The sequence below is a fragment of the Schistocerca nitens genome, chromosome 1 (genome assembly GCF_023898315.1).
Source record: "Schistocerca nitens isolate TAMUIC-IGC-003100 chromosome 1, iqSchNite1.1, whole genome shotgun sequence".
Lineage (NCBI taxonomy): Eukaryota > Metazoa > Arthropoda > Insecta > Orthoptera > Acrididae > Schistocerca > Schistocerca nitens.
This window is the reverse complement of record NC_064614.1, coordinates 780,656,060-780,669,793: the sequence shown is the minus strand read 5'-3', so window position 1 is coordinate 780,669,793 and position 13,734 is coordinate 780,656,060. Positions and strand designations below refer to the sequence as shown.

General features: G+C 42.1%; 1 protein-coding gene across 1 annotated transcript in view; it reads right to left on the bottom strand.

The window, feature by feature from the left end:
* LOC126203490 (acid sphingomyelinase-like phosphodiesterase 3a) overlaps window positions 1–13,734 on the bottom strand; it is a 1,221,386-nt gene that overhangs the window by 74,014 nt on the left and 1,133,638 nt on the right. The window contains exon 5 of the mRNA XM_049937847.1: window positions 5,183–5,342. Coding sequence (XP_049793804.1) covers window positions 5,183–5,342 — 160 coding nt within the window. The remainder of the gene's footprint in view (window positions 1–5,182; window positions 5,343–13,734) is intronic.

Below are 13,734 nucleotides of genomic sequence, written 5' to 3'. Positions count from 1 at the left end.
AACAACTAAAGTGTAACGTTCTACATGCTGGGGAGTAAATGTCAGAAGTAGGAACGTAATATTGAAACTAGAATATATGAAAAGGGAAATGCACACGCCCGATATAGATATAGTGGGGGTCAGTGAAATAAAGTGGAAAGAATACAAGGGTTTCAGGATATCGAGCTCAGGATTATACGAAGCGCAACAGAAATTGGTATAACGTAAGATTCGATATGAGTGGGAATGTAGAGCAGAGAGTGAGTTACTGTGAACAGCCCAATGACAGGGTTGTTTTCATAAGAATCGACGGCAAACCAATACCGAACCACAGTTCACGTGTAAATGCCGACGTCTCAAACGGAGTAGGAAGAGATAGAAAGAGTATATGAGAATACTGATCGAATAATTCAGTACATAAAGGGAGACGAGTATCTGATAGTCACTGCGCATCGTAATGCGGTTGCAGGAGAGCGAGTAGAAGAAACTGTTACGAAACAAAGTGGGTTTGGTAGTAGGAAAAATAGTGGAAAAGACTAATTGAGTTCTGCAATAAATATCAGAAGTAGAGATACGGTGTTCAAGAATCACTCATGAATGACTAGGAGACGCTGGAAGATTCCAATTATATTTCATCATGATCAGACAGATATTTGTAATTCAGATACTGGGGTGTAAGGCGTATCCAGAGGTAGCTATATAGACTCAGATCACAATGTAGTAGTGATAAAGAGTAGGCTGAAGTTTAAAAGATTTATCAGGAAGTATCGATGCGTAAAGAAGTGGAATACGGAGGTACTAAGGAATGAAGAGGCTTGAAGGACTCTGTGGCTATAGGTAGTGCAGTCATTAATAGCTCAGTAGGGCGTTCTATTGAAAAGTAAATAACAGGCAAAGAAGTTAGAAAGAAAAACAAAGGAACAAGGAAGATAATTGCTAAGAAACATGAATAACAGAAGAAATACTTACGTTGGTCGACGAAATAAAGAAGTACAAAAATATCCGTGAAATTCAGTAATACACAAATATACACCACTGAGTAATAGAATAAGTAACAATTGCAGCAAAGCTCAGGCGAAATGGGTGCATGAAAAATGTGAAGAAATCGACAAGCAAATGATCGGAAGGACTGACTCAGTATACAGTAGAGTGGAAGCAGCCTAAGGTGAAATGAAAAGCAAAGGGGGTAACATTAAAAATTGAACTGGAATTCTACTGTTAAATGCAGAGCAGAGAGTGGATAGATGACAAGAGTACATTGATGGTCTCTACGAGTGGGATAACTAGTCATTTGAAGTGATAGAAAATGAAACAGGAGTCGACAGGGAAGAGACAGGGATCCAGTGCTAGAATCAGAATTCAAAATGGCTTTGGACGGCTTAATATTAAATAAGGCAGAAGGGAAAGGTAACGTTCCATTGGAATTTCTAAAATGATTGTAAGAAATGGGCAATAAAACGACTATTCGCGTTGGTTTGTTGAATGTGTATGGCCGGTGATACACCATCAGACTTTCGGAAAAACATTATCCACACAATTCGGAAGATAGGAATAGCTGACAGGTGCGATAATTATGGCACAATCCGCTTAAATGTTCTTGCATCCAAATTGTTGACAAAAATAATGCACAAAAGAATAGAGAAGAAATTCGGCGATCTGTCAGCTCACGGTCAGTTTGGTTTAGGAAAAGTAAGGACCCACCGACGTCGCAGTTGATAATGGAAGCAAAACTGAAGAAAGATAAGTGGATTTGTCAAGTGGGGCAAGATGTTCGGGATTCTGAGAAAAATAGGTGCAAAGTATAGGGAAAGACGGGTGATATACAATATGTACACGAACCAAGATGGAATAGTAAGACTGGAAGACCTGAACCGAAGTTCTCGGATTAAAAATTATGTAAGACAGGGACGTAGCCTTTCGCTCCTTCTGTTCAGTCTGTACATCGAAGAAGCAATGACGTAAATAAAACAAAGGCTAAAGAGTCGGATTCAAAAGCATGGTGAACGGATTCAGTGATAATATTCACTGATGTCACTGCTATTCTTAGTGAAGAAGAATTACATGATATGTTGAATGGAATGATCAGTATAATGAATACAGAATATGAACTGAGAGTAAATCGAAGAAAGAATAAAGTAATGCGAAGTAGCGGAAATGAGAGCAGATAGAATCTTAACATAAGAACTGAAGATCACGAAGTAGACGAAGTTAAGAAATTCTACTGAGCAGGCAGCAAATTAACCAATGACGGAAGGGACAAGAATGACGTAAAAAGCACTAGCGAAAACGGCATTCCTGGCTCAGAGAAGTCTGTAGTATGCAACATATTTCTTAATCTGAAGAAAAATTTATGAAAATGTGCGTTTCTAAAAATTCCAGTTGTCGAATGCTACAAAGGAAAGGCATTAGTCCTATCCTTCTTATTCATCTGCCACGGAATCTATTAATTAGAAACCGACAGTCCTTGATCATGGAATGAGAAAGACATCCATTGCGCATGATGTTTCAGTTAACTGATAAAGGATCGTCTTCGGGATATTAACACATCTATTTTGCAAGTTTATCTGTTGTGATCGAATGGAAGATCGTTAACAAATAGTCACCAATAATACCCGCCCATAGAGTGATAAAAAGTGCTCACCAATGAGCCATTTCAACAGTACTGACATGTGTCATGCCCGCTCATAAATGCTGACTGTGGATATTAACAATCTAATGGGGATGGAACGTCTTATCCTTGAACAGCTCAGTGCGATAAGATCGATACGTCAAAGGGTTGATGTTATGTGCAAGTAAGGTCATTAATTGGGTTCTTCAGAACACATGTCATGTGACATGAATGTCAAAGTTCCTCTTCGTTAATGGAACACGGAAGGAATTTTGAACATGTTGTGCCAGGAAAAGTTTAAAAAAATGACTCTGAGCACTATGGGACTTAACTTCTGAGGTCATCAGTCCCATAGAACTTAGAACTACTTAAACCTAACTAACCTAAGGACATCACACACATCCATGTCCGAGGCAGGAGTCGAACCAGCGACCGTAGCAGTCGCACGGTTCCAGACTGTAACGCCTAGAACCGCTCGGCCACCTCGGCCGGCAAAGTTTAAAATGATTTACTGGTAGTGTGAAGAAATATTCTCAGCGTGTTTATTTATATACATGTATTTTTTGTCTTTCTCTTTCATCAATTTTATCTGCGTTATATGCAAGTATTGTATACAAGGGTCCCATATTTTTTGTTGTATTGTTTTGCGTGGATATATTAATGTCGGTGTAACATCAGAAGAACGGATACTTATGGTAGGTAGAAGAAAATACGGAAAGAAACAGAGTGTAGCGAGATGAAAATGAGGATGTGAACTGCGCAAAAATTAACAGTAAATGAAAAAGGAGTACAAAGGTGGGGTAAAGAAGGTGTGATTCCAAGTAATGAAAGGTGTTTATACTCTGTAAGCGATTTATGAGCATGGAGGAGCTGCCCTGTTAGCTATAAATGAAGGAACATTGCTACTTTTTCCTGAGTTACTGTGAGGAATCATTGATTGCAAAATGTCATTTTAATGAGGGCGTAGCAAATCTGTTTCCTTTATTTGTGTTTTCTGTTCAGTAAAAAATTGAGCCCCTACAATAATTCTGCATCGGACGTTGCGATGAAATAGTCTGAAAATTGGTAACTCGCAGTAAACTGAACACATAGATCGCGTCTACACATTGCCTCATACATTGCACCGAATTTACTTGTGATTTTCAGGGATGGTGTTAAACTGAAGTCAGGTTGTCGTCCAAGAGTATCCCATGATTGACAACTCGTGGTACAGTTGAAAAGGAAAGCGCACCCAGGTTTCAGAACAGCAATCTCATCTTCTTGTGCATACGATGTGCATAAGACTCAACTGACAGATGTTAATATAGTGATTCGTTCGAAGATGGAATTTAAGCAGAAAATCCTTCTCATATATTACTATAATAGACGGAAAACCCCTCGAAGCGCAGTTCAGTGGTTCAGGCTTAACGGTGTCAATAATGTATTTCCCATGAAACGACGTATCCGAACTTTTGCTCAAAGTACTGCATATACGCCAAGAACACACCAATGTTTAAAACTTTACTATACATTCGCGTAAGATCAACGGAGACTTGACGCCCTTTTAACAAAATCAGCTAAGAGAGAGAGAGAGACAGACAGACAGACAGACAGAGAGAATGCCGCATTATTCGTAGTTGTCAAACACTACAATGTGGGAGAGACTTGTTTGTATAAAATTTTGGGCGTCGACAAACACGGACAGCGAACATGGACAGAACAAATATTCACGCATGTACACAACAAAGCAAAAAGCAACGTTCCAAATAAAGACATGCGTCTCTGATGTTAGAAACAAAATCCAAGAAAGCTCGCAGTCGGTATTTAGAAGGGAGTCTATATTTTTCCTTGTGCTGATTGCCGGAAAGTGATACTGTAATTGAAGTTAGCAGGAAGTAGCACATTTTGAGGGGAAAACTACGACTGTAATTGAAGTTGGCAAGAAGGAGCACATTTTGTGGGGAAAACTACGAATACGGTTCCAGGATCATCCATATATTCGTGTTTGCCGTGATTACTTCGGACAGTTTTCACAAACTGTTTTCTATCACGGAAATAAAGCGATGTGAGACCCAAGTCATATTTCTTCTTCAACATACATCACGTACTGGAATGTACAAAAGGAATTTTGACCCAGACTCTGGCGGTAACGGAAGCTAAGCGTTCATTTACCCTCGTTTTTCAGACAAAATCAGGAGATTATCATTTGATCATAGGGTTACAACCCACTAGGTTGTCGCCACAGTAGCGTTCTTTACTTTCCCACCTACCGAAAGGCTTATCAGTAATCTTTTAGAACATTTCTTGTGGAGAACAGTGTTATGGTAAAAGTGATTTCAAAATTAGCTCAAACAGTCTCTACCGCTAAAAACATTTATTTTGTGGTAACCGGTTTCTGTCAGTTTTCAACTATCTTCAGAGCTCATACCACGATGGTACCTACCATTATGGTATGAGATCTAAAGATATTCAAAGACTTACCGAAACTGGTTACCACAAAATCAATGTTTTTTACGGGCAAGACTGTTTGTCATATAAAAAGGGTCATTGTTTAAGAAAGCTGCGGATTTGCAGGAAGCACCGTGACGACAGACGCGGCTGAAGGCTGCCACTCACCCGGTCCACAGGATGAACTCGATGTTGTCGCCCTGCCTGGTGCGCATGAAGCGCACCGCGGACTCGACCAGCACCCACGGAGGGTCGCAGTCGTAGTCGCCGAAGCGGCCCGGGGACCGCGACGACGACCCCACGTGGCCGCCGTCCGGCGGCCGGCAGTCTGCAACACACAGCGCGCACGTGCCTCTCAGCTACACCGCCTCATCTGTCACCGTCAGCATGTGCCGGGGGCTTAGTACTCTTAACGAACAGACACAGTTACCTAATACCTGGTTTTTAGCATTTCAGAGGGTACTTACAGTTAGTAGGTAAAATTAACATGTCCGTTTAACTATATTATTATTGTTACTGCACAACCTAGGTTTCGGGTTATAAGACGATTTTCATGTACACAGCTGATTCCCAAATATGATAATGCACAGTAAACATGATGATTAGGCATAGACAGTCATCTCAAGTTCTTAATACATCGGTCCATATTGTGTTATTATTAGAGATGACGTCAGTCTTAGGCTGGGCTGTTATCAGGTGGAAACACCGACAAAAACGTTCTCGGATTTCCAGCCACGTCGATTACAACGAATGAACCGAAGTTTACCATCTTGTTTACCCACGACTGAACCTATTTGTTGATTCCATTTCATATTCCCCAGGTGTTACACACAGGAATTTGTACGAGTTGGCAGATTCCAACTGGGCCTCATTGAAATCACAGTCATAGGATACCATGTTTTTCGTTTTGTGAAGTGTACAATTTTACATTTCTTAAATCATAAAGCAAGTTGACAATTTTTACACCACTTTCAAATCCTATCAAGATCTGACTCAATAGTTGTGCACCGTCTTTCAGACAGTACCTCATTTTATATAAGTCTGAGGCTACCATTAATACTGTCAGCAAAGTCGTTGATATACGTTATGTACAGCAAGCATACACTTCATTGGAACACACCCGAAGTTACTTCTACGTCTCACGATGAATCTGTATCCAAGATAACATGATCCCTACTAAAAAATCCTCATTCCAGTCACATATTTCGCATGATACCTTCCGTGATCGTACTTTCGACAATAAGCATAGACGTGGTGTTGAGTCAAATGCTTTTCTAAATAAAGAAATGCTGAATCTACCTTACTTCCTTGATCCTAGAAAAGTGTAAGTTGATTTCTGAATTAATGCTGGTCATCATGGAGGATGTCATTATGCTCTAAACACCGCCCTATTTTTTTGAGGTCGGGATATTGCATGGGGGCTTAATTAAAAAGAATCAATGGAATAATTTTAGTAGCTGTGTGATTGGTTACGAAGTCTCGTAACCGTTTATCCCTGACTAGTATTAGCACTCAATCTGACTGCATAAAATAAAAAATAAAGAATGACAAGGAATTTCCATTAACACAATTGATTAATAAAGTCCATTGGAACTATAAAAGCTACGAAACAACAAAGCACAAGTGTAACTGTTCTGTGTGTGGTAGTGTGACTCAACGTACATGTATCTGGCTCGGTTTTTTCTCAATACGACAAAATATTTTAAACACCATTTACAATGAACTAATTGAAAAACCAGAAATACTATAATTGCACATAGAAACCAGAATTACAAGTCTAATAAATGAACACGAACCAGATGCTTTGTTGACTGTACCTGTGAGCAAGAGGCATTGTCATTAAATAAAACTGTAATACCTTTTTACCTCATTATGTATTGACGAAAATTTTTCATTACACCAACATCATAAATCAAAAGCCCATCTCGTTTCTCAAATACACTATGACAATTGCAACATCTTCCATCTATACATTACACCAACGGAACAGCATCTACTCTCTCGGCCAACAGAACAACAACTGCCCTCGATATCCTCTGAATTACTACTACACCGTGGAGGAGGCGGAATAATAATCTTTGGTGCAATCTCTGGCGCTTTGACTCAGTGTAGCCACCTTTCAATATGTTATAAGATTCCCAGATAAATCGATGTTAAGGATATTGGACGGTAGATTTGTCGTTCACTTCTACTACCCTTTTGTAGACGGGTGTGATCCACGCTTTCTTCCAAATACTGGGCACGGTTTCGTATCTGAGGTATCTACGGGACATTGTACTTAGAAGAGGGGATATCTCAGTACAGAATCTTGTGGGGATTCCATCGGGCCCTGGACCATTCTTCAGTATTAACCATTTCTGCTGTTCCTCTACACGACTGATACTAAAACTCACTTCATTCGTCTTTTCGCTAATAGAGGATTAAATCGGAGCATTTCTCCTGGGTTTTCCTTTGTAAAGCAAAATTTGGAAACGAATTTAAATATCTCAGCCTTTGGTTTGACACCCTCATTTCACTTTTTGACTCACTCCTGTAAGACTGGACACCTAAATTTGGTGCTCCTAACACCCTTTGCACACGACCCGAATTTCTTTACGTAACAAAATGGGCAACCTACAGCTGGCGCTTTGATGTTATTATATTGCAATCAATTCCCGTAACCTGATGCGCCTTCTTCGGTCCTTAACTGACGCTGAGGGGGCAAACTGCAATCAATAACACGATTTCGTTAGTGGCAAACATCTATGGACTCGCTTACGTGGAATACTGTAAAAGCGATGTTGTGGCTACAACAATCAGTATAGACAGTTGATGGTAGGAAACACAACGTTGCTTTTATAGTTTTCTATGGAAGCCAGTTCATAGATGTTAGCCATTGATGCGATCCCACATACGATTGCAGTTCGCCCCCTCAGCTTCAGTTAAAGCCTGAGCATAGTGTACTGAGTAACCAAAATTGGTTGCACTCTAACATCAACACGACAGCTCTGGGAGTTTCATTTTACTACGTAAGTAAACCGTTGAAGAACCGCAGACTATCAGTAACAAGGATGAACATACAGATAATTTTTTTCGGTTTTCTGAAAAATCATTTCACAATATTCAGAAACTGTAGTCACTGACGGCTTCACGTGCTGCTCTCTTGACAGTCAAACCAGTTTCATTCACCAGTGACGTAATATGATTTGTGGCGGAGAACCTACCATCAACAAATCCTGCAAATGCTTATACGAGAACACTGCTCTTCTTGAAACTTCGTGGCAGATTAAAACCGTGTACTGGAGCGAGACTTGAACTCTGGACCCTTGCCTTTCGCGGGCAAGTCCTTTACCAACTCAGCTACCCAAGCACGACTCACAGCTCGTATTCACAGCATCATTTCTGCCAGTACCTCGTCTCCTACGTTTGAAACTTCACTGAAGCTCTCCTGCAGAACTTGCAGAACTAGCACTAGCAGAATAAAGGACGTTGCGGACACATGGCTTAGCCACAGCCTGGTAATGTTTCCAGAACGAAATTTTCACTCTACAGCGGTGTGCGCGCTAATATGAAACTTCCCGGCAGATTAAAACTCCGTGCCGGACCGAGACTCGAAGTCGGGCCTACTCATCTTAATTTTAATACTTTTTAGAAAATCCTTCTGAATCAGCTGATGTATTTTACGAAGAACGAGATCAAAATTCCTTGATCCTGATAATTTGTTTTGCTTAACAGACGACGTTCTAATTACTATCAATCAAAATATCGATAAAGATTCGTCGATAAATGCCCAGACAAAAACCAATTACATTTACGTAATCCTCTGACCAAACGGATTCATCCAGGATACACCACGATTACTATGCTATTTGAGTTTTACTTTGCGATTTTTCTAATGGTTTTCATTTTTGCATGTTTTCAGCCCTCCCAACCGCTGAAAGCCTTGTTTAGTCAGCAGATTATTAACGCTTTTTGGATGCGAAGAACCAGAAATTTGTGACGGTGTCCTATTGTTAAATGCACTTAATTATCCATTATAATTGGTCGTCAACATTATGAGAAATTACATGCAACTCAGTGTGGTCGATCAGACACCGGTGTTGCGTTACAACCCAGTAGAAGAAGAGTAGCATCCTCAACGGAAGTTGGGCAGTAACGGCAGTCCTGGTGACTGTCTTGATCAGATCCGCACAGATCTGGCACAACTGCCAAAGACGTGCCCCCCACACCCCACCATCACTACCCCGTAAAACTACCTCCCTGCAATATTTTTCTCTGCAGGTTTAAGGCGAAAAGGTACATTCGACATCCGCCATGCTAAATTGACTATTTTCAGTACACCTTTTCTTATAATCTATTAACGATAGAAAAATGAATTTTTTCTCTCGTGCACTTACTCTATTTGTTAACTAGCTGACATTATTTTAAAAATAACGTACCAAAACTGTAAGTTAGAAACACATTTTAATAACGACCCTGCTTTAGTTAAAAATTTTAAAATAACAGAGTTCATGCATTGTTTATGACATAGGTAGAAAGCTAAAACGAAAAGCTAAACAGAAAAGATAAATTAGGCTAAAAAAGTTGCAGGGAATGGAATTGGAAGTTTTATTGCACTAACAGTGTTTTTAAATCTGGTATGTACTATTCTTTCCCCTGATCTTACGTACGTCTCTTCTTGCCTCTGGGTTTCTGTTTAACCTTCTTGTGGAGATTTTCTGCAGCTAAATAAGACTTTGTAAAGCGATACCGTTCGCTTTCTTTGGCGGTTTGCTGCATGATTTTTACTGGATAAATTTCTAGACTTTTCACTCGGGAAGCATGGTAGCCTGTTTCCTACAAACTGCATTCATGCATTCATCCTAGTGAATATTGTCACTCCGTTTCCTCACTTTCCATTCCATTTCAGTCTTGTTCAACCTTGTTCAGTCAGCAGATTACTAAAGCTCCACATTTGAATACGTGAGCTCTGAACTGTGTTCCTACTTTCTGACCTCCACCTGGACGCCACCTCTACAGTCTACCTACTGCAGATGACAGACTCTGCATGTACACTGTGCCACACAATTACAGGACCACTTTTTTCGAAACCAAGTATTTATTTCCAATGCGACACGTAAGTTTGAAATTTTGCTTATAGGTCTCTACAGGCTTCCTCTCTAACGGTACAAAAGCGAGGCGTTCTGAGTCGTTATCGACAGTCTCGGCGAGGCTTCAAACTCAGACCTACATGCGAGGTGTAAGATCGGTTAATGATCTCACATTGTTAAAGGTTTCATCACAATTCCGCTCAACCACACCGTGAATGTGTCACAGTATGGGAAGTTCACATACCTCTCTTATCCACATTTCACTCCTTTACGTTGGGGTTTAAATCACGTGGTTTTATTGTGGGTATCTGAGGAAACATTTGAGACACACAGTCACTCAGGATCGACATGGTAAGCCCTCGGGGGTAGAATGAGGTGCATGGATGAAACCAACCCTTTCCTTGGGATGTTGGTTTCCACACATTTCGTTGTTGAAAAGAACAGTTCGTAGTGCGACGAGCAGCGGAACCACATTTTTCACGAATTTTACCACTAGTGACGTCCTTCCTACGCCCCACCCCCTCCCCCTGCCGGTTCATCCCTTTTCGGGGACATCGCATTGCTGCGGTCACATTGACCTTAGAATGCAGATTGATATACATTTTTGTTATGACATATAGGGTGACAGCACATGGGACCATTCAAACCAATCGACGGAATTTGAGCGTGAACCGAAGCAGAAATGCCTTTTTATGCTTCTTCATCCTTTCTTTTCCGCCTCCTCCTGTGACGTGATCGCGGGATGGTGTGACAGGGACACATGAGTGAATAAAGTGACAAAGGCTCCCTCCGAGACCAACCAGCTCGGTGACACCCTCGGTTCGAGCCGCTCAGCATCGTTGAGCACGTTGAAAACGTATAAGTAGGGATACAACAAGGAGTCGCTGGCACCTGCAGACAGGCTACTCTAACATCTGCTAGTGGCCCTGAGGAAACATTGTTGTCCAATTAGGGTGGGAGGGGGGGGGGCGGTGGCGGAGTCTTAGAGGGACACTTTACCGCTGTATTCACGCATGTGTCGCTGTCCAACCCCTCCGTGACGCGCCACAGTAGGACTGAAGGAACGTGAACACCATTTCGTCGATTAGTTTTCAACGGTCCCTAATGGTTCCACCTTGCATACCAGAACAAAAGTTTCGGCCCCTCTGCACTCCAAATTGGGGTGACCACGTTCAGTGGGCTTGCTGGCCCACGAATTAGAGACGTGTGGAAACATCCAGGAGGTGCCGGACATGTCAAAAATTGGCAAGAATGTTGTCCTGCTGCTCGTCTCACTGTGAACTGTCGTTTTCACCAGCGAAATATGTGGGAACCAACACCCCAAGGAAAGAGGTGGTTTCACTGACGACCTTTAAGCCACCCCCTGCGGCCTTTTCTTGTCGATCCTGAGCGGCCGTGTGTCTGAAATGTTTTCCTCGGCAACCCGTGCAAAAACTGCATGATTTAAAAGTAGGGCGCCGCAGTTATAACCTCCATTTCAGAGTTCAGAGGTGTCACAGAAATGTGGGCAATAGTCTCATAGTCACACGATGGGAGTTTCGTCAACACCCCCCCCCCCTCCCTTCGTCATATGACACATCCAAGGTGGCATTGGCCAGAATTATGATGGAGTTTGGTGCCAATGTGGCATAATTAACCGACCATATACCCCACGTGGATCTCTGAGCTCAAGGGCGCAGATCTTTTGCACCATTACAGAACTGCTGCGTCGCAATGGGATATAATAACGGAGTTTCGAAAAAGTGAGCTTGTAATTCTATTGCGCAGTGTGTATACAGTGCCGGATAATAATTATTACACCTATTTCCCACTGATACGCGAATTATTGTTGCAACAATGCTTAAGGAGTACATGAACTGGTTGTATTTACAGATCAATACCGGGAGTGATTCTGAGGTACCAGGTGATAACCCATGCTGAAACACCCTTATTTGGACGTGGTCTAACGTTCATTGGTGGCAGTACAGGCGCTGACTCTGCCCTTCAGTCGATGTTACAGATGGCGAATACTGGTCTGGGACACGTTATTCCACGCCTGCTCAAACTCGTCACGTATTTTTGCAAGAGTTGTTGGTTGACGAGTACCCCGAGTGTCTTCTCGTCTCGCCATGCCTTACACATGTTCGATTGGAGACAAGTGCTGGCCATAGAAGATGCTGCATATCTAGCAGAACAAGTTGACATTCACGGACCATGTGTGGGAGCAACACATCAGTTTCCTCTGACAAGAACGGCAAAAGGACGGGTCTAACAACATTCTGCACGAACCGAGTGCTGGTTAGCGGCCCAGCCAGAAATGGTGATTTAGAGTTGTTGCTTTCGCTCCCTAGACCATAAGACCGGGGCTGGGACCCGTGTGTCTTGGACGAATGCACTCTACGAGACAGCACCCACCAGATCGACGTCGTACACACGAAGGGCCATCACCTGCGTGCAGGCAGAATCTGCTTTCGTCGCTGAAGACCACGGGGCACCATTCCTTCTTCTCACTGATCCTCTGACGGAACCAGTCGAGCCATGCATTTCGGCACTGTAGCATTAGCGGAAGACAGGCTAGATGAGCGTTCTCGTAGTCCCACTGCTAATAACCCGTTCGCAACAGCTCGTGCTGACTTGTCTGAGCTCACAAGCCATCTTACCTATCATGTGGTAGTTGTACAATACGACGACCGTGACGGGCGTCTGAGCTGCGGGGACGTCCAGCATCTCGTCTATGGGTGTGAGAATTTTCACGTGACCACTGATACCAAAATCACTGCAAAACTTACTTAGTACGTCCAACTCGTGCAGTAGTTCTCCGGAAGGACCATCCTGCCACTCCGAAGGCTACGATTTGACTCCTTTCAAATTCACTCAGTTGGCTGTAGGAAGCACGAGAGCGTCTCCGTGGAATGGTTGCCTGCGTGCTTCACATGTTTGAAGCATACTGAGCCTTCTGGCTATGCGCATTCGCTATTAAGACGCAGCTATATTGCTAAGCTATCTGTTGGCGGACGATGTTGAAACCATTATCAATACATCTACTATCCTCCAGCTGACATTTGCCGTCACCAGATCAAAATTTACCTCGTCTTTGCAGGTATACTGAATTTTTCCGGCATTGTACATATTAAACGGTAGTATGAAGTGAACTATATTGATGAAATCTATTTTACGCAACTAACTAAATGTTTCATTTTAGTAAATAAATAAATTCACGGGCTAGTATAGCGTAAAGTGCAGCACACTAGCTCCCGACATATGAAGGTGACACAAACCCGGACAGAAACTGCGAGGAAGACTGTCGACTGGTACACCTGCAAGCTTAAGGTGATTTTAGGCGGTTTTTACGCGCTCGTCTATGCAAATGCTAGATCAGACTCCAAATTATGCCTAAGAATATACGGGACATGAACACTTAAAACACGATCATACATGAAACAAAGTTACCACGATTCTCAGACAAATGATGTACACGGTTTTCCATCCTTAGAATACCTTGAAGTATGTGTCGTCAGAAAGAGCGTGCGGAAGCAACATTAAATAATTGCCACGAGCTAATAAAAGCGGAACGTGTACTAGACAGCGTAAACGCCAGTGAGAGAAAGAAAGCTTGTAGTAAATAAATTACAAATTGCTTATACATTGGAAAAACGGAAAGTAAAACGACAT